At 42.2% G+C, this 20,604-nt stretch overlaps 1 protein-coding gene and 1 pseudogene across 2 annotated transcripts in view; both read left to right on the top strand.

Annotated features, from left to right (window-relative positions):
* Lima1 (LIM domain and actin binding 1) overlaps positions 1 to 12,421 on the top strand; it is a 40,742-nt gene extending 28,321 nt beyond the window's left edge. The window contains exons 6-8 of one of the 2 annotated variants that reach the window (XM_017802090.2): positions 736 to 845; positions 9,276 to 9,409; positions 10,670 to 12,421. In XM_017802090.2, the coding sequence (XP_017657579.1) occupies positions 736 to 845; positions 9,276 to 9,409; positions 10,670 to 11,669 (1,244 nt within the window). In that variant the 3' untranslated portion in view covers positions 11,670 to 12,421. Of the gene's footprint in view, positions 1 to 732; positions 846 to 9,275; positions 9,410 to 10,669 lie in introns of both variants that reach the window. The other variant, XM_008848769.3, reaches the window with a different exon arrangement.
* A 6,532-nt stretch (positions 12,422 to 18,953) lies between these two features.
* LOC115066902 lies at positions 18,954 to 19,544 on the top strand (annotated as a pseudogene).
* Positions 19,545 to 20,604: the final 1,060 nt, after the last annotated feature.

Raw genomic sequence — 20,604 nt, 5'->3', positions numbered from 1 at the left:
CCCTTTTTTAAAAAAAACAAAAAAAAAAAAAAAAAAAAAAAAAAAGAATTAACAAATGCTGTGGATCAGAAAGTTTGGTTTTGGTTTTGGGTTTTTTTGGTCTTTTTGAGACAGGGTCTCCCTGTAGCCCCAGCTGGCCTACAACTTGCTTTGTAGATCAGGCTAGCCTTGAACTCACAAGAGCTCTGTGTGCCTCTGCCTCCCAAGTGCTAGAGGATCAGAAAGTTCTTTATAAAGGTGGATCCCAGCTGTGTGTTGCAGTGTTTAAAACACTCTTCAACAGAAAAGCAGTGGTTTTCCTGGTATTAGGAAAACCAGTCCTTGATAGAAAGTACCTATGCTTTACTTCGTGGTTTTTTTGTTTTTGTGTTTTGAGACAGTATTCTGTACATAGCCTTGGCCTTGAACCTACAGAGATCCACCTGCCTCTGCCTCCCAAGTGCCAAATTAAAGGCATGTGTTACCATGCTTAGCCTCCATACTTTGCTTTTTGAACTCTTTCTGAGGCTTGCCATGGGATTCTACAAAATGTTTGCCTTCTGTGCTGGGCATGGTGGCACAGGCCTTTGATCCCAGCACTTGGGAGGCAGAAGCAGGCGGATCTCTGTGAGTTCAAGGCCAGGCTGGTCTACATAGTGAGTCCCAGGACAGCTGGGGCTTCAGGGAGATCCTGTCTCAAAAGGACCAAAAAAAAAAAAAAAAAAAACCCTTGTTTGCCTTCTGTGACTCAAGCAGGTAACCACCAGGTGAAGCATGAAGCCCAGCAGTCTGTGTACGTCAAGCCACTGAGTCCTGACACCAGAGCTGCCAGTCTTCCTGAAAATTCTCCTTCCAAACCAATGAAGGTATTGGTGGTGCTTTATCTTTGCATCTTGGGACACAGGTTACTAGAACAGTGGGTTGTCTATTTATCAACATCTTCATCATAACCTGTTTTTGCTTTCCTGGAGATTATGCCAAGTAAAGGTACACCGAAGAATGACTTTGGTTTGTCATGGCGGCTCACACCTATGATCCCAGCACTCAGGAAGCTAAAGCAGGAGGATTACTGTGAGTTCAAAGTTGAGACAGAAGGATTGTCACAAGTTGAGGCCAGTCTGGGCTACACAGTGAGTTCTGGGCTATAGAGTGTCTCAAAAACAAAATCAGACAAATGGGCTGGGGAGATGGCTCATAAACATGAAGACCTAAATTGGGCTCTCTCAGCACCCACAGGAAAAGCCAGGCATGGCCGTGCATGACTATAGTTCCAGCACTAGAGAGGCAGAGGAAGGGGTGTATCTGAGGCTCAGTGGCTTGAGGAAGACACCTGACACTGACCTCCACATGCACATAAAGAATTGAACTTTCTCCTAGATTTCAGTCAGGGTTGTTAACTGAATTGAACGTTTGCTGATGAAGTGCTACTTCACCAGTCAGGGTGAATAACTAACAAGTACACTTTGGCTGCCTTTCTCCTCGGCTGCTTTTGCACAGCTGGGTTTGTTTAACAATTCTTAGCTTGAGAGAAACTAAAAGGTAGAATTAGTGTAGGGCGGTCTGTGCTGTTCCACCCCACACACATATCTGCTGTGCTTATTTCTCTTCACTGTGTGTGACTGGTTCTTAGATTAACATTTTAGTGCACAAAAAAAGATGAAGAAAAGAAGACATAAGTAAGTGAAACAAAAACAGGAAACAGGAGAAGCCAGCATTTAAAGGGCGGATTAAGACGGTGGGAACAAGAAAATAAAGGTGAAAATGTAGAGGACACAGAGATTTATGAGGAAAGTAAGATTTACTGAAACAACAGAAGCTCAAGAAAGAAGCAAGAGAGAACTGGCACATTTCCTAAGAGTGAACTCAGAGGCCTCAGGCGCAGCTCAGTATTAGAGTACAGGTTTAGCAGGTGTAAGACCCTGGGTTCCATCCCCAGCACCAAAGTGAATATATACAGAAAAGAGAATGGAGCTCAGAATCGAATCTGCATGTATGCCCACCTGTCTCTGCCACCATCAGCATAAGGTCCAACAGAGTAGCCAGTGCCACAGGACTGCTTTCCTCTCTAGTAGCAACTGTGCCCAAACATGAATACTTGGGTTAGGGTTCTGGGTCAGGGAATCGATAAAAGTGCCAGGACAGTAGCTGAGGGGTACAGTGCTTGCCTAGATTCTATCCCTAGAGCTCGTTAAGAAAGGGGGTGAGGGAAATGCAGTGAGATGACTGAGCAGGTAAAGGCACTTGCCACCAAACTTGCATGTAGAGAGCAGAGGACAACTTGAGAGAGTTGGTTCTCTCCTTCCTTCATGTGTGTTTTAGGGATCAAACTTAGGCAGTCAAGTTCTAGGCCATCTGGAGCTACAGGAAAGCCCTGTCTCAAAAAATGACCAAATAGGGCTTGAGAGATAGCTCAGCAGTTAAGAACACTGGTTGTTCTTGCAGAAGACCTGGGTTCAAATCCCAGCACCCACATGGCAGCTAACAACTGTCCGTAACTCCAGTCGCAAAGGATCCAACAGCCTCTTCTCACCTCCATGGGCATTGCACAACATGGGTACACTTACCTACATGCAGGCAATACACACATATACATAAAATAAAAATAATAGATAATTTTTTAAATGACCAAATAAAAAAATAATTAAAATCTGGTCTTGAATATTTGAATTCTTACGACCTTGCTTCCCTCTTTTGTCTGTTTGGCCAGATAACTTGGCTGGGTCAGGCTGACTCAGTGCTGTGTTAAATCCCCCTGATTCACACCCCAGGCTGTGAGCCCATGAGTGCTGTGTAAAAGGACACATCTCACATCTCTGGTCTTGGGTATACCAGAGAGAGGAGATGGGCGTAGACCTCTCTGTGCCTGCCTCAGACCTACACCTCTGCCTTCATACTCACACCTCAGAGTTTGAAAAATTGTGCAAACTGGAGTAAGTTCCTATGTTTGTCAGTAGTCCAATGTTCAAAATATCATGGTGTGAGAGCCTTAGATGGAGCCCAGTTACATCTCTACTTTGTTTAGGGGCAATTTATTTCCTCTTGCTCAGAGTTCCCCCTATAGTCTGCAGGCAAGTGAGATACTTTAGTAAATGTGTTCAGAAAGACCTGCTGGCGTGACTGGTCTCATGGCTCTGGACTCTGCAACAGAAGTTATTTCTCCACTTTGGGAAATTACATGCAACTAAGAATACATTTGCTTACTCAGAATAGGTTTTTGGATCCCACGCATCCTGAAAAAAAAAAAAAAATGTTCTTAGTGCCTGTTACTGAAAAATAGGACATTCAAGGTAAAGACTGAATTCAAATTTGTTTCATAAAGTAAAAAATATATATAGCAGGGAGACTGTATACCTTGGATACTGGCCACATAGCTCAGTTGGTGAGACTTGGTACTAATGAAGTTGAAGTTGTAGGTTATTTCTCAAAGATGATGCTGTTCTGACAGAATTTGGTGGAACTGGGACAATGATTTTTTTTTTTGTTATGTGTTTATACTCTGTGTGTGTGTGTATGTGTGAGAGAGAGAGAGAGAGAGAGAGAGAGAGAGAGAGAGAGAGAGAGTGTCACTTTGTAGCCCAGACTGGCCTAAATCCACTATTTAGTCCAGGGTTACCTAAAACTTGTGATCTTCTTGTGTCTGCCTCCAAAGTGAAAGGTTTATGGACATTTACCAACATGCCTGTCTTCAGCAGTTTTCAAATATCAGAGAAGGCATGAGGGGTAACTAGCCCTGAGGGTGACCTGCTTGCCTGCATTGTGCCAGGACAGCCCAATCCCAGACCTTCTCAGATGGTCCTGCTGATGGATGTGGAAAGAAAGCACAACAAACTGCTTTAAAGGACAAGCTGTGCCGGGCATGGTGGTGCACACCTTTAGTTAGTCCCAGCACTCTGGAGACACAGGCAGGCAGATTTCAAGGCCAGCCTGGTCTACAAAGGGAGTTCTAGGCCAGCTGGGGCTGCAGAGACATCCTGTCTCAAAAAGACCGAAAAAAAAAGGACAAGCTATACAATCCACTCTTCGTGGCCGTCCAGCCATCCCTGTGGACAGGATAGGAGGCTTTATGGTTTTGTTTTATGGTAGGGCCTCACATATGATAAGCAAGCCCTCTCTGAGCCACACCCCCAGCCTGTTTTATGATATTTTATAAAGCTATTAGAATTATGCTAGAAGGCACTACCCTTTCCTCTGTATGTAGAGCCATCTGTTTAGGATATGAATGGTCCCAAGAAAGCTTTCACAGAGGGAAGCTACAGCTGCACAGAGCCGGCCCATTCATTTACTATGTGGAAAAGAATTTCAGTTTTACTATCTAGATATTTTGTACAAATTGGAAGTAAGGAATGAATGACATTTGATGAATGGCATCTGATGAATGGAGGTCTGACATCAGTGCAGAATTCTCTTCTGATTTCACTATGTCTAAAGGCCTAGTTTAACTGCCTGTTGCCAGCTGCTTCCCCTTGTGACCCCCCCACACTCAGATCTTCCCCAACTGGGGCCTTCATTAAACTGAAAAATATAAGACAAAAGGGTGAAAGAGTATATAGATGAAGCCATGCAGATGTATTAGAAAATAGCTTTAAGTAGATCATCAACAGAAGGCCTGTAATATCCTTCATATGGGAAAGACGGTGTTTATGAACATAAATTATTTATGTATTACCTCATTCATTCCACAATATCCAGAAGATATCTGCACATTTTAATTTGAAACCAAGTGAAGACTATAGCTTGTTCAATGTGTGATAGTGAGATTATTTTCATTTGGGTAAGCATCTGCTCTCTTTTCCAAAGAGTTCCCTTTAGTTATGGAAATGTAACAACCCAGGACAGTTTAGAAAATAGCCTTTTCATTTGTGAGTTAGGAGGTCTGGGTTTTAATTCTAATTCTGTTCTTGACTATGTTTTTAACTTTGATAAGACACAAGATATCCCAGATACTTCAGTATCTACATGTGAAAGATAGTGGAGAAAAAGGAATGAGAAAAACATTGTCACTTGCTAAATGAGAAAATATATTGTAAAAATTAAGAACGTCCAACATCCTGCTGTTGGCAGTGTTTCAAACATGGCTGTGCCAAGACTGAGCCTATCACGGAGGCATGGGCAGGAAGCATGCCAGGCCTCTGATAATGGGAAAGAGTTTTGGGCACTGACTATGCTTCCTGTTGTCTGAATAGACGTGAGGGAAATTACAGGAAAGTGGCTGAGAGCCCAGCACAGAGAATTAAAGGGAAGGCACAGCACAACCACTATGACTTGGCGTGTTACCATGCTGGGAGCCTCTTAAACTTTATGACAATATAAGGTCCCCTGAGTAACTGCTGCATAAACCTTAAATAATAGCAAAATAGGATTACTTGAGACATGAATAGAAGTCATCGAAACCTGGTAGATATGGCCAGGCAGAAACTTGTGGTCAATCAGTTGTTTGTGGTAGCAGTCTGTTAATGTGATGTTAAGGAGGAGGGTGACTTTGTACTTGTGTGGGTGAGGCTCCATTAAAGAGAGAGCCATTGTGGGTCAGGTGTGGGTGGTAGTAAAGCCCTGAAGAATTATTAATGAGACACTCCTTGTGTGGGTGAAGGCTCATAAAAGGTCTCTCCTGAGCAGGCATGTGTCCAGGTAGATCTCAGCCAGGCTGATTTTTGCCTCCCTTGGCAGAATTGTTTAGACGAGACTGTGGTCTTATTTTTGGATCTGAGTCTCTGAACTTGAGCTCAGCTGTAGTCAAGTGCTCCAGGGCACACCAAATGCTGTGTATTCACTGAAGGCTCCTGTTTGTCTCCTTACAGCTTCTGCTTCCTGCTCCTGGTACCTAATTTCTGCTCCTGCCTTCCACTTTTCTCCTAACGTGAGCTCAACTTTCACTTTTCTCAGGTTCTCCCTTCTGTTCACTGCACCCTTCTCAATGTGTCCCTTCCTCTGTGTGTGGAACAGAGCGTCCACATGCTCTGTATTCCCCGTTCCCCTTATCTTCATACATATATTTAAAGTGTTAAAACGCAAGATCCCGAGGGCTGGAGTGATGGCTCAGCAGTTAAGAGTTCTGGCTGCTCTTGCATAGGATCTGGGTTCAGTTCCCAGCACCCACATGGAGGCTAACAACCATCTATAACTCCAGTTCCAAGGGATCTCAAGCCCTCTTCTGACCTCCGCAGCATTGCATGACACAGGTGCACTTACCTACATGAAGGTAATATACTCATAAACATAAAATAAAAATAATAAATTAAAAACAAAAACACAGGATCTTGGGGCTGGAGAGATAGCTCAGAGGTTAAGAGCTCTGGCTGCTCTTGTATAGGACCCGGGTTGGGTTCCTAGCACCCACATGGCAGCTAACAAATTTTATTCTTCATTTTAGTCTGTCTCCTGCTTGCTAGGCAAGATACTACCTAGTCCTTTTAGAGAAAACATGATTAAAATGATGCAAAGAAGACATCTCTCTTTAGATCTAATCTTGTTAGAATGACCATTTTAAAAGAATTCTGATCTCCAGATGATGCCTTAATGACGGCCAACAGTACGTACTACAATAACATTAGATCCCTTTTAAATACGTCCTTCTGCTTTGTAAACTAGGTTGTCACATCTGGGCTTTTGGTGATTAAGTTTTTCTTCTTTTTTTTTTTTTCTTTTTTGAGACAGGGTCTCCCTGTAGCCTCAACTGGCCTGGAGCTCACTCTGTAGACCAGGCTGCCCTTGAACTCACAGAGATCCACCTGCCTCTGCCTTCTGAGTGCTGGGATTAAAGACATGTGGCACCACACCTGGCAAGTTTTTCTTCTTAGGACTCTGCTAGGCGCAGGAGACTGCTGTTAACTAGCCCCTTCCACTGGTTTTGCTATTTCAAATCCTTTAAGTGCTATTTGGGAGTTTACCACTCATTTTATTAAACTCCCTTTTATAGATCATCTTTACTTCCATTTTATGTTTATTTTCTACTTCCTATCCCTATTTTTTCTCTCCTAGTAAATTATGTGGCAAGTAACCTATCAGTATGATTTAAAAAAAAAAAAAAAATACAGGCTCTCACAGGCTGGCCAGGAGCTCCCTATGTAGACCAGGCTGACCTCAAACTCAAAGAGATTCGACCTGCCTCCTAAGTGTTAGGATTATAGGCAAAAGCTTTCATGTCCCCCTCCCCCAAATTAGGTTTTTAAATCTCAGGTCTATTTTACCAATAACCTGATCTTTTTAGCCTTATCCAAATTCAGTCCTGGGCCTCGGGATTAATTTGCATTATTTACCACCTTATGTTTTCTCATGAGACCCCAAATCCATCTAGGCCCCCACAAAGGACCTAGGTGCTGTGAGAACTTCCTGGCTACCAGCTGAGTTGTTGTTTGTATTGAAGCAAGTCAGGGGCCACACACAGGACTTCTCTTTTTGTTGTTTTGGTTTGGTTTGATTTGGTTTTAGTTTTTTCGAGACTGGGTCACCCTGAAACCCCAGCTGGCCTGGAACTTACTATATAGACCAGACTGTCCTCAGTCTCACAGAGATTCGACTGCTGAGATTAAAGGCATGAGCTACCATGCCTGGCTTCATTTTTTTTTTTTTTTGGACAGGGTCTCACTATGTAGCCCTGGCTAGCCTTGAATTCTCTTTGTAGACCAGGCTGTCCTTGAACTCACAGAGATCCGCTCACCGCTCACTTTTGCCTCCCCAGTGCTGGGATTAAAGGCCACACAGCTTCTTACCACCTCCCCTTAGCAGCTCCCAACACTTTTTATCCTGTTAATGCTTATAATGTTTTTGGAATTCTGGCTTTTATCAGTGCTAGTATACCAACTGTCATACATACTTACGATGTTTGGGGGGAGTGAGGAGACAGAATCTCTTGAAGTTCAGGCTGGCTTCCCACTCACTGGCTGCATGATTGAGGATAACCTTGAACTTCTGATCCTCCTGCCTCCACCTCCCAAGTGTTGGAATTAGAGGCCTGCCTGCACCACCATGCTCGGTTTTATTTGGTGTTGGGGACTGATCCCTGAGCTCTGTTTGTCATCACTCTGCTGACTGAGCTACATCCCCAGCCCCCAAACCTTACATTTTTAAAAAAATTGAATTATCGAGTTGAACCAAAGTGACACTTACTCCATACTTCACAAGTAGTTCGTGACTTCCTAGTCATTAACTAATACATTCCCATTATATTACTTTATTATCTATATTGGTTTTCAGAATTATTATGCCAACTATAGCTTTATTAGGCTATACTTTCTTCTGGAAGCCTAATAATATAGTTTGTATCTCTTAAAAATTATTTCATTGGTGCTGGGTGTGGTGGCACACACCTTTAGTCCCAGCATTTGGGAGGCAGAGGCAGGCGGATCAGTCTCTGTGAGTTCGAGGCCAGCCTGGTCTACAAAGTGAGTTCCAGGCCAACTGGGGCTACAGGGAGACCCTGTCTCAAAAGGGCAAAAAAGAAAAATATTTATTTGTGTGTCAGCTTGTCTAAAAATATGCCTAACTTGGGGTGGGCAAGATGGCTTAGCAGGTAAAGACACTTGCTGCCAAACCTGAGGACCTGAGGTTTTGATCCCTTGAACCCACTTGGTAGAGAGACCTAACTCCTGAAAGTTGTTCTCTGACCTCCACATGCACACTGTAGAACCTGTGTTGTTGTTGTTGTTTTCATAAGCCATAACTTGGGTGCAATAGTGCATGCCTATAATCTCAGCACTTGGGTAGTAGAGGTGGGAGGATTGGGGTTCTACGTCATTCCTGACAGCATAATGAGTCTCAAGAAAATGTTTTTAAAACCCACCCAAAGAGTAATAAAAGATGCTTTATAGAAACTGAAATGCCTTTACCTAGTGTCTAAAGCTTAATGCTCTTCCTCTCCTTCAAAGTTAGCCCCTTGGGCTCTATTAGTCTGCTCTGCTTTTACCAGCCACTTGCTACTTGAATCCAACTTTTCTTCTGTGTTATTTCATTATCTTCTATTTCCTGCCCTTCTAACCACTGTCCCTGCTCTTAACATTTTGTGTTCTGTCTCTGTCTCTGTCTCTGTCTCTGTCTCTCTCTCTCTGCTCTCTCCTCTCTCTTTCCTCTCTCTGTGGGAGTCGGGGTTGTCCACACCTTGTTCAACAATCCAGCCCAAGCTCTGCTATACTTAGAGCAGCCAGGCAATTTGGGGCAGGAAGTCAGGAGAGGTTCCCAGCAAGTCAGCTGATAGAATCTGAGCAGGTGTAGTTCCATGAGATAAGTTAAGTCCTGGGCCCATCAGCAGAGTACTAGCTGATCACTGTTGATGCTAAAATTGTCCTTTTCCTAACCCCTAGAAGTTTCAGGCACCTGCAAAAGAGACGTGTGTGGAATGCCAGAAGACTGTCTACCCCATGGAACGCCTCTTGGCCAACCAGCAGGTGTTTCACGTCAGCTGCTTTCGTTGCTCCTACTGCAACAACAAACTTAGGTAAGTCAGACCCAAATGGGCCATCTCTGTATAGGCAGAGCTCCGGAGGGAATCTTGGGAATCTTTAGAACACTAGTACTAGTACTAGCTGTTGTATTAATGGGGCTGAACTGGAGGCTCCTGGTAAAGTAAAAAGCACTGGCCAGTGGCAACTCTTTTCTACCAAATAATGGTGTTTAGGACTTTTTGATTCATTGGTATGTTCATTTACCTTAGAACTGAAGCTTAAATAAATAATATGAACTGCAACTGAAGCCCCTTCTGATGGAATTTATTAGAATGCATCAAAGAATTATAAACTTGAGAAATCTCAAGAGGTGCCAAACCTGGTAGCACAGAGCTATAACCTCAATTACTGTGAGAAGCAGAGACAGGAAGCTCTCAAGTTTAAGGCCTGCCTTGGAACTTAGTGAGACCCTGTCTCAAAATAAAAAGTAAAAAAGCAGCTGGGGATGATTGCCCAGCATACATAAAGTCCTAGGTTCAATCCCCAGTACTGAAGAAATAATGAAAGAAGTGGGCAAAGAGGAAGGGAGGGAAGGGAAGGAATACAAAAGTAAAAATAACAATGTGGAAAACTGGGGAAATATTCTATATTAATTCATTTTAATCCCCTCAGAAAAGTCTCAAAAAAGACTGAAAAAAAAAAAAAACTGATGTGAAGCTGGGCTTGATGATGTACACCTTTAGTCCCAGCACTTGGGAGGCAGAGGCAGGCAGATCTCTCTCTGAGTTCAAAGCCAGCCTGGTCCATGTAGTGAATTCCAGGCCAGCTGGGACTACAGGGAGATCCTGTCTCAAAAAGTCCAAAATAAATAAATAAATAAATAAAATCAAATATAATATAAAAATAAAATAAAAACTGGTGTGCCAGGTATAGTGGTGTGCTCCTGTAACCTCAGCACCCAGGAGACTGAAACAGAAGGAGCTGAGTCAAGGCCAGCCTGGGCTACACAGTGAGTTCCAGGCCAATAAAAGCTACATACCAAGTATCAATCTTAAGCAAAAGCAAGAAAATACTTAAGAGGGTAAGGAATCATATGATAGGTCATTGATGTGCCTGGGCTGGGTATATAGCACAGTTAGTACTGTGTTTGCCTGGCATGTACAAGACCTTAAATTCAATCCCCAGTACAAAAAAAAAAAAAAAAGATATCTCTTACCATCCCTGAACAATGCTGGAGCTGCCAGATTAAAGCTTGCTGGTATAGATGAGTGTGAAGATTCACTAACTGTATGTTCATTTTCTTTTGATGACAGTCTAGGAACATATGCATCTTTACATGGGAGAATTTATTGCAAGCCTCACTTCAATCAGCTCTTTAAGTCCAAAGGCAACTATGATGAAGGCTTTGGGCATAGACCACACAAAGATCTATGGGCAAACAAAAGTGAAAATGAAGAGACTTTGGAGAGACCAGCCCAGCCTCCAAACGCAGGGGACACGTCTCGTAGCCCAGGGGTAGAAGACGCCCCCATTGCTAAGGTGGGCTTGCTGGCTGCAAGTATGGAAGCCAAGGCCTCCTCTCAGCGGGAGAAGGAGGACAAACCGGCTGAAACCAAGAAGCTGAAGATCGCCTGGCCACCCCCAACTGAACTCAGCAGTTCAGGAAGTGCCTTGGAGGAAGGGCTCAAAGTATCTAAGCCCAAGTGGCCTCCCGAGGATGAAATCAGCAAAGCCACAGAAGAAGTGGATCTGGATCTGAAGAAGCTAAGGCGATCTTCGTCTCTGAAGGAACGGAGCCGCCCGTTCACTGTGGCGGCATCGCTTCGAACCTCTTCTGTCAAGAGCCCCAAAACATTGTCCCCACTGATCAAGAAAGGTTGGAGCATGTCAGAGCAGAGTGAGTTTGCAGGGGGGATGATGACAGAAGGGAGACAGGTGGAAGACGCCAAGGTCTCTGGGAAGAATGGGAATGTGGGAAAAACAAGCTGGCCATTGGAAGAACTGGAGGGAGAAGAGGCTGGGGGAAGGGGCAGGGGCATTCACAGTCTGCAGCTGGGGAGTGGGCATCGCATAGGAAATGGTGCAAGCACAGACGAAAATGACAGTGACTCCCTCCAACAGCAGTCTCCACTTGAACCCAGGTCTCCAAATTGGTCCAGCTTTGTAGACAACACGGCCACTAAAGAATTTACTCTGCAGAATCAGAAATCCCAGGATGTTGGCTTCTGGGAGGGAGAAATGGTCAAAGAGCTGTCTGTGGAAGAACAGATAAAAAGAAACAGGTATTATGACGAGGAAGAAGATGAAGAATGATGTATTGCAGCGGTGCTGGGCCTTAAATTCACATTAGTGCTAGTGACCCACTGCCCTTTATCAAAGGGGTGCGTAGAAACAAATATCTTGGCATGAACTGTCATTTATGTGGAAGCAACTTTGGAAATGAATTCCTGCTACCAAAACAAAACAAAAGTAAAACATACTGCAGCTGAACTGAACTAATTCTAACTGCTGGAGGTAAAGTTTTTTAAATCCTCCACTTTGCTAAGCAGGGGGATTTTCCTGCTGGTGCCATCCAGATTCCATTACATTCCCAAAGGCAATATTAAAGGAGCTAGGTAATTAGGAGCACAGTTTTTACACTACAAATAACAATTCTGGAATTAAGGAACACACAGAATGAATTTAGGGGTTATCTATTGTGACTGGAAGCACTTTAGTATAAAGCGCACAGTTTGTATATTTTTAAATGAATACCAATTTAATTTTTTAGTACTCATTTGTTGAGATCAAATATTTAGTCTTTTAAAACTTTTTGATCAGTTCTTACTCTGGTATATATGGGAAATTTATTACTCTGCATTCTGCTCTCTTGTATTTGGGCCAGCAAGATGGCTCAGTGGGTAGAGGCACTTGCTGGGCATGCCTGACCACCTATGTTGGATTCCTGGAGCCCGTGTAAAGGCAGAAAGAGAGAACTAACTCTACAAAGTTGTCCTCTGACTTCCACACCTGTGCCATTGCACACACACCTATGTATACATCATAAATATCATTATAATTTTTTTTAAAAATAACACTTAGCCAGGTATGATTGCACATATCTTTAGTCCCAGCACACCAGGGGCAAAAGCAGGTGAATCTCTGTGGGTTTGAGACCAGCTTGATCTGCATAATGAATTCCAGGCCAGCCAAGGCAATATAGTTCTTTAAAGAAAAAAAAAAAAAAAAAAAACAGCTATCTTTTCAGAGTAGCTTTTGAGACAAACCCAACCTGTATGCTTTGGTGCTTGGAGATCTATACCCAGATAAACCATGGCATTTCCCACTAAGTGTGACTGCACCCTGAGTGGTTGCTTCTTTTCTGGTGATGTCTGTGCTTCCCACAGCTTACTGAAAGCTGCAATCTTTTCATAAGGCCTGGATCACTGTTGACTATGCTCCATGTTAGAACAAAATCAAGATGTCAAAAGAGAAATAACAAAAGGAACTGCCTTAAACCACTTGAGCTCAGCCCTCCAAAGCCTGGATTACACTTACAATGCCCCTTTCTGAGATACTAATTTTGTTAATAATTATCAACTCTGAAATGTATCAACTCTGATTTTTTTACAAATACAGACTATATTTCTAGGATGAAATTAAACCAATTATAGGCCTTTCTTCTTGGTTTTCTCTCATATTAAGGCTTTAGAACATTATAAACTTGCCGTGGTGGTGCACGCCTTTAATCCCAGCACTCGGGAGGCAGAGGCAGGTGGATCTCTGTGAGTTCAAAGCCAGCCTGGTCTCCATAGTGAATCCAGGCCAGCTGGGGCTACAGGGAGACCCTGTCTCAATAAGACCAAAAAAAGAACATTATAAGCTTGAGTACATTTGTTGTACATAATTGATATCCCAAATTATGTGTATGAGGGGAGGTGTTTTTAAGCTAAAACCTTTATGCATTTGTAGAGATTTAAAAATCTTTTTAGACATGTAAAATACTCTGATTCCTTATAGTCTTGCTTAGTCTAAAACATTTTTATTCAATAAAGCTTTTAATGAACAGTTCAACTTTCCAGTGTTCTTTTTCCACTGTTTCTTTACAGTCCTGTCTCCTAGGGTCTACTTTTTCCTTCGAAGGGAAAAGGCAAACAAAAGCAGGGCCATGAATGCATTTCACCATTAGGTGGTGATGTTGAGCTGATTGTGGACTTTGAACCATCCTGAAAGAAGACAAATTTTTCTGGAAAATTGCAAGCAACTTGGCAAGAGAATTCATATGTGCATTCAAAATGAGCTGTTTGTTTTACAAATTCAAAATCCAGTGGTGGTTTTTACTGTTTATTGTATTCAACTAGTAATTCACCTAACAATTATGCCTGACATACAAAATAGAACTTCAAATGTCAGCTGAAAATTGATGTATTTTTCACTCTGGAAGAAACTTGTTGTTTGATGTCTTCTATAGACTCAACTGCAAGATTTTCTGTTTGTTGTTTGTTTTAATAATAGAGTGGAGGTGGCCTTGGTGGCGTATACCTTTAACCCCAGCAACTTATGAAGCAGAGGCAGGTGGATCTCTGTGAGTTTCTGGCCAGCCTGGTCTACATAATGAATTTTCAGGGCCACATCATGAGACCTTGTCTCAGAAAGAAGAAGAAGAAAATAGTACAGTGGAAAGCCAGATGGTGTAGTGGCTCATACCTGTAACCCTAGTACTTGAGCGACTGAGGCAGGAGGCCAGCCTAGACTACAGAATGAGGCCCTAATCTCAAAAATCTGGGGTGGTGACACGTCTGTAATCACAGCATTGAGGAGGCTGAGGTAGGTGGATCACCAGAAGTTCGAGGCTAGCCTGAATTACAAGTAAGACCCTGCCTCACAGTTTTATTTTTATTTATTTTTGGTCTTTTTGAGACGGTCTCCCTGTAGCCCCAGCTGGCCTGGAACTCACTATGTAGACCACAGTGGCCTTGAACGCACAGAGATCCACCTGCCTCTGCCTCCCTAGTGCTGAGATTAAAGGCGTGTGCCACCATGCCTGGCCTTAATTTTTTAATTTTTACTATTATGTTTCCTTGGAGATAAGGATGCTTTGGAGGAAATCAGTTATGTTTTCCAGTGGCTTCTCTGGTCTTACGAATGTATGGCAGATCTGTTACATTTTCCAGTGGCTTCTCTGATCTTAAGAGCGTATGGCAGATTGCCATTTCTGTTCTTACCTCCACCCCATGCTGAAATCTTTTAGGAATCAACATGTAGTGAACAGTTTTACTGACATACAAAACATCCAGTCCTGACTTGAGCTTGGCTACCTTTACTGTGTGATTGCTCTTCTGACCTGGCTACATTTGTACAAAGCAGTTTGAGTGCCTAGGGCTATCCATTGAGTATGTTTCCATATGTCAGGGCCTTGGGGACTGAGATTACCCTGAGAACCCATTTTGTACCTTTCAAAGATTGAGATGGATATGTCATTACTATAAAGGTATAGAGAACAGAAGCAAAGAGTTGCTCCAGTTTTGCTATAATAATAAGGTGTCTTTGTGTCATACAATGACCAAATCATACAAACATCCTTAGGAAATGACAAAGCAGGGGCTGGAGAGATTGCTCAGCGGTTAAGAATACCATCTGTTCTTGCAGAAGACCTGGGTTCGAATCCCAGCACCCACATGGCAGCTAACAACTGTCTGTAATTCCAGTTCCAGGGGATCTGACAGGCTCTTCTGTCCTCTTCGGGCATTGCACAACATGTATGCATGTACCTACATACAGACAATGCATGCATACACATAAAATGGCTCAACAGTTAAAGAGCATTGACAGCTCTTGCAGAGGACCCAGGTTCGATTCCCAGAACCCACATGGCGGGCTACGAACCGTCCTTAACTGCAGTTCCAGGGGAATCTGAAGCCCTCTTCTGGCCTCCACGGCATTGCATGACACAGGTGCACTCATATACATGCAGGCAATACACTCATACACATAAAATAAATAAAATATTTAAAAAATAAAAGTAATGAAATATTTTTAAAAAAGAAAAGGCACAGCGAGTTCCAGGCCAGCTGGAGCTACAGGGAGACCCTGTCTCAAAAAAAATTTTTTTTAAAAAGAGAAAAAAAAAGAAAACGGCAAAGCAATCCTAAAGCCAAACAAAAAGATGAGTTTTTTTTCTTTAAGGAAAGCAGGAAAGGGACCCTGGTTCAGGAGAGTGTGCTTATGACTACTACAAGTCCGACCGCTAGCTTGCTGTTTGCACTGCACCAGGTCAAAATGGAAACTGCTCGGTTTGCTTTTGTCACAAATAGCTAGCTGGGGGGACCTGTTCAGGGTATAAGTCACAGATAGGAAAAGGGCCTCTGAGTGCTCACAGCTGAGTTCCAGAGGCTCACAAGCTGGAATTCGAACCCTGCAGAGTTTTAGCCGAGTTCTGAGAACCAGAGGTTTACTGCCTATGTTTTAGAGTGTCAACACCTAGTGGCCAGGTAGCTACCGGGGACCCTGAGCTCTTCATCCTTTAGCCTGCTTTCTCAAACTCTTCCTTCAGCCAAGACTCAGGAAGCTCAGCTTTTGCCTTCAGCTTTCCATAGCCTCCTTTACCCTGCACTGCAGTCCCCGCTCTCTGTCATCTCACATCTCAGCACTTCTGCCTTCTTACCTTCTTGCAGACTCCGGCCTAGGTCAGGGCTTCTTAAACTTTCCAGTGATGACATTTTTCATGTAAGAAGTTTTTTAAAATATTTTTATTATTTTTGTTTTATGTGTATGTGTATATTGCCCGTGTGTAGGTAAGTTCACCCATGTTGTGCAGTGCCTGCAGAGGTCAGAAGAAGGTATCAGATTCCCCTGAAACTGGAGTTACAGTTAGCCACCACATGGGTTCTAGGAATTGAACCCAGGCCCTCTGTAAGAGCAGTCAGTGCTCTTAACTACTGAGCCATCTCTCCAACCTGATTTTGTTCCTTTTAAGACAAGGTCTCATCATGTAGCCCATGCTGAGCCATCTCACTGGCCTGAGAAACATAACTCAATGTTCCGATAAAGTGCCTCTACTGTGCTCCTATAAAATTTATCTCTCTATTCTAGGTTCTGTTAATAATCTTCCCTCTCTGTTTTCAGTCATTCTCTATTAGAACTGGAGTTACAGACAGTTGTTAGCTGCCATGTGGGTGCTGGGATTCGAACCCAGGTCTTCTGCAAGAGCAGTCAGCGCTCTTAACCGCTGGGCCATCTCTCCAGCCCCAAGACACAAGAATGTATATGACTCCATGTATATAAATGTATAAAATGTATACATTTATATAGATGTATAAAATATATATAGACAAGAATTTATATGACTCCATTTATATAGATGTATAAAATGGGTATAGAAATAAAGCATTTACTTTTTTTTTTTTTGGTCTTTTTGAGACAGGGTTTCTCTGTAGCCCCATCTGTCCTGGAACTCACTATGTAGGCCAGGCTGGGCTTGAACACAGAGATCCACCTGCCTCTGTCTCCCGAGTGCTGGAATTAAGGGTGCACCACCATCCCCGGCTGCTTATTTTTACATAGAATTAAATATAGGATATTTTCACCTTAAATCTCAATATTTGTTATTGTAGGATGTAGTATATCTTCAACATTTTTCAGAATTGCTTGATAGTTAGATTTTATAATTGTCAATGCCAAGAATACCACTTCTCATAAATACATAGTAAAAAATGGTAGAAATATGGGGCTGGAGAGATGGCTCAGCTTTTAAACTTACTGCTTTACCAGAGAATGAAAGTTCAGTTCATAGTACCCATGCAGGTGGCTCATAACCACCTGTAATACTGCCCCTAGGGGAAATCCAATGTCTGACCTCCTCAGGTACCTTCACTCACTTGTACATATAATTAAAAATAAAATCTCTAAGAAAAAAGTGGCAAAAGTATGTTGAGGGCTATTTTAGAAATTGTTGAAAATTTTGTCAAAATTTAATCCAAAATTAATGATTTTAAAATTTTTAAAAGATTATTTTAGGCTGGGCATGGTGGTGCATGCCTTTAATCCCAGCACTTGGGAGGCAGAGGCAGGTGGATCTCTGTGAGTTTGAGGCCAGCCTGATCTCCATAGTGAATCCAGGACAGGTGGGGCTACAGGGAGACCCTGTCTCAAAAAGACCAAAAAATAAAAATTAAAAAAAAAATATATATATATATATATTATGTGTATGTGTGTGTGTCTGTGTGTGCAAATGCTCATGGAGTCCAGAAGGTATTGGATCCCATGGACCTGGAGTTACAGGTGACTATGAGTCACCCAGTATAGGTTCTGGGAACCAAATGCTGGTCCTCTGCAAGAACAGCAAGTTGCTGAATCGTCTCTCCAGCTCCCTAAACTTTTTAATAAAACTCAAGTCAGCAGGGGCTGGAGAGATGGCTCAGCGGTTAAGAACACCGGTTGTTCTTGCAGAAGACCCGGGTTTGAATCCCAGCACCCACATAGCAGCTAACTGTTTGTAACTCTAGTCCCAGGAGATCTGACAGCCTCTCTGACCTCCGGCGGGCATTGCACAACACGGGTGCACTTACACGCAGTCAATACACACATACAGGCCGGACGTGGCGGCGCACACCATAAATCCTAGCACTTGGGAGGCAGAAGCAGGCGGATCTTTGTGAGTTCGAGGCCAGCCTGGTCTACATAGTGAGTTCCAGGACATCTGGGGCTACAAGGAGACCCTGTCTCAAAAAGACAATGATAATAATAATAATATAATAAATAATAAATTTTTTAAAAACTCAAGTCAGCAACTCAAATAGCAATTTTATTTTGGTTCTTTGTTGTTGAGACAGGGTTTCACAGCAGCCCCAGCTGGCCTGGAACTCACTATGTAGATCAGACTGCCCTCCATCTCACAGAGATCCACCCACTTCTGCTTCCAGAGTGCTGGGATTAAAAGTATGCTCCACCATACTTGGCTCTCAGAAATTTTTTTCATAAGAATTATTTTTATTACCATGTTTAACACCAAAATTTAATAAAAATGAATATTAGATGAAATATTGGTATATTAGACTTTTTATATTTATTATCTTTATTTTATGTGTGTGAGTGTATTGCCTGCATGTATGTGAGTGCACCCATGTCAAGCAATGCTTCCGAGGTCAGAAGAGGGCTTCGGATTCCCCTGGAACTGGAGTTAAAGACGGTGCGTAGCCACCATGTGGATGCTGGGAATCGAACCCGGGTCCTCTGCAATAGCAGTCAGTGCTCTTAACCGCTAAGCCATCTATCTCTCCAACCCCCTAGACTTTTTAAAAAAAATTTTATTACTTTTATGTGTATGCATGTATTGCCTGCATATAGATAAGTGCACCCATGTCATACAATGCCCACGGAGGTCAAAAAAGGCTGTCAGATCCCCTGGAACTGGAATTAGGGACAGTTTTTAGCTGCCATGTGGGTACTGGGATGTGAACCTGGGTCTTCTGCAAGAACAACCAGTGTTCTTAACTGCTGATCCATCTCTCCAGCCCCAAAATATTGGTATATTAGATGAAATATACCAAGGAATCATTTAATTTATGATATAAGGACAATTTTTCCAAATACAATACAGAATAATATGACATCATATGATATGGCCTCATGGCCCCCACCTGGCTCACCTTCTCTGCCATGACCATGGGGTGGTTGGTTCTAGCTATTGCCATGGTACAATTTTATATGGAAAAAGGAACACACAGAGTTTTATATAAAAGTATTCAGAAGACACTTAAATTTTTCCATACAGTTGCTTTGATTGAGATAGTCCACTGTGTAATTGGAATTGTTCCTATGTCTGTACTTGTGACTGGGGTCCAAGTGAGTTCAAGAATCTTCATGGTGCGGCTCATTACAGCATAAAACCAAGCTAACTTTTTTATCATCTTATATCCTGTTGGAGTTTCTGAGGAACTTCTTACAATATATGTAGCCTTGCCTTGTGTGAAGAAATCAGGAATGTTTTCAATAAGACTTCCTAACAAATACAATGTCTCTTTTGACTACTATTATTTTCTTCTTATAACCATGGCCTCATATATACCATTGTTTCCACAACTCTATTTTCATATGTTGCATCAAGGAAGAAAGGTGCTTCATGGAGAGGTGATTGTAGAAAAGGACGATTAACTGATCCCTGCAGACAAGGTGCTTTTCCAGAATAACCAGATTACCTGAGTCCAAGTTTTAATAACAAGAATAAACAACTTCATGAACCACCATGGAATGTATTGTTTCTTGAAATATAAGTGAAGCATATGGTGTTTGCCAGTATTTTTCATTTTGTGCCACGTCTATTTTTGACAACTGCAAATATTAGAAACTCTTGTGGGGATCATTTAGAAAATAATTGGATCTATTATTTGGGAAAAAAAACTTTATTACCATCACTAATTTTTTTCTTTGCAACATATGTTCACGACTTTAAAATCAATAGTTAGAAATTAGTTTAATAATTTAGTGTATCTGCCAATTACATTTATATCCTATTTATAAATGAAAGCAACTGCAAAATTTTAACAGCTTATTAATAATGTATTGGAGCCCACAATCTATTTTTTCACGTTGTGAGGCAGCATTTAAGATTAATAACATTTGAAAAAGTGGGCATAATTTTTTGATAAGCTTTTATTTAAAGTAATAACATAGGTGCTGGAGAGATGGCTTAGCAGTTAAGAACACTGGTTGTTCTTGCAGAAGATCTGGATTCGAATCCCAGCACCCACATAGAGCTAACAACTGTCCATAACTCCAGTCCCAGGGGATCCAACAGCCTCCTCTGACCTCTGCTGGCATTGCACGACATGGATGCTCTTACCTACATGCAGGCAATACACGCATACACATAAAATAAAAATAATTTTTTTAAAGTAACAACATTAAAAAAATGTTCAAGTAAATGTTCCAATTGGAAAACCCTTTCTTTTGGGGAAGGATGGGGCATACTGGAGATTCAGCCAAGGGACCTTGTGCCTGCTAGGCCAGTGCTCAGTCAGTGAGCTGCATCCCCAGCTCCAGAAAAATATTTTCTGAAGATGTTTACAGAAAGCATTTAACAAGCAAAAATTTTTATGTGAGTTAACCACTCGAGGACAACCTTTTAACTATGGATTTTGGAGGTTAGGGAGACTACAGGCCCATGGTTAAAAAAAATGTCTCACATAGTTCTGCTTTCTGATATTTGGTTGAGAATGGCCCTTCTATACTGTGGAATTGTCTTATAAAATCATGTTATTATAAACCTTGT

Source organism: Nannospalax galili, unplaced genomic scaffold, assembly GCF_000622305.1.
Source record: "Nannospalax galili isolate Female #2095 unplaced genomic scaffold, S.galili_v1.0 scaffold1224, whole genome shotgun sequence".
NCBI classification, from domain to species: domain Eukaryota; kingdom Metazoa; phylum Chordata; class Mammalia; order Rodentia; family Spalacidae; genus Nannospalax; species Nannospalax galili.
The sequence above is the reverse complement of the archived record's forward strand: the minus strand, read 5'-3'. Positions and strand labels throughout refer to the sequence as shown.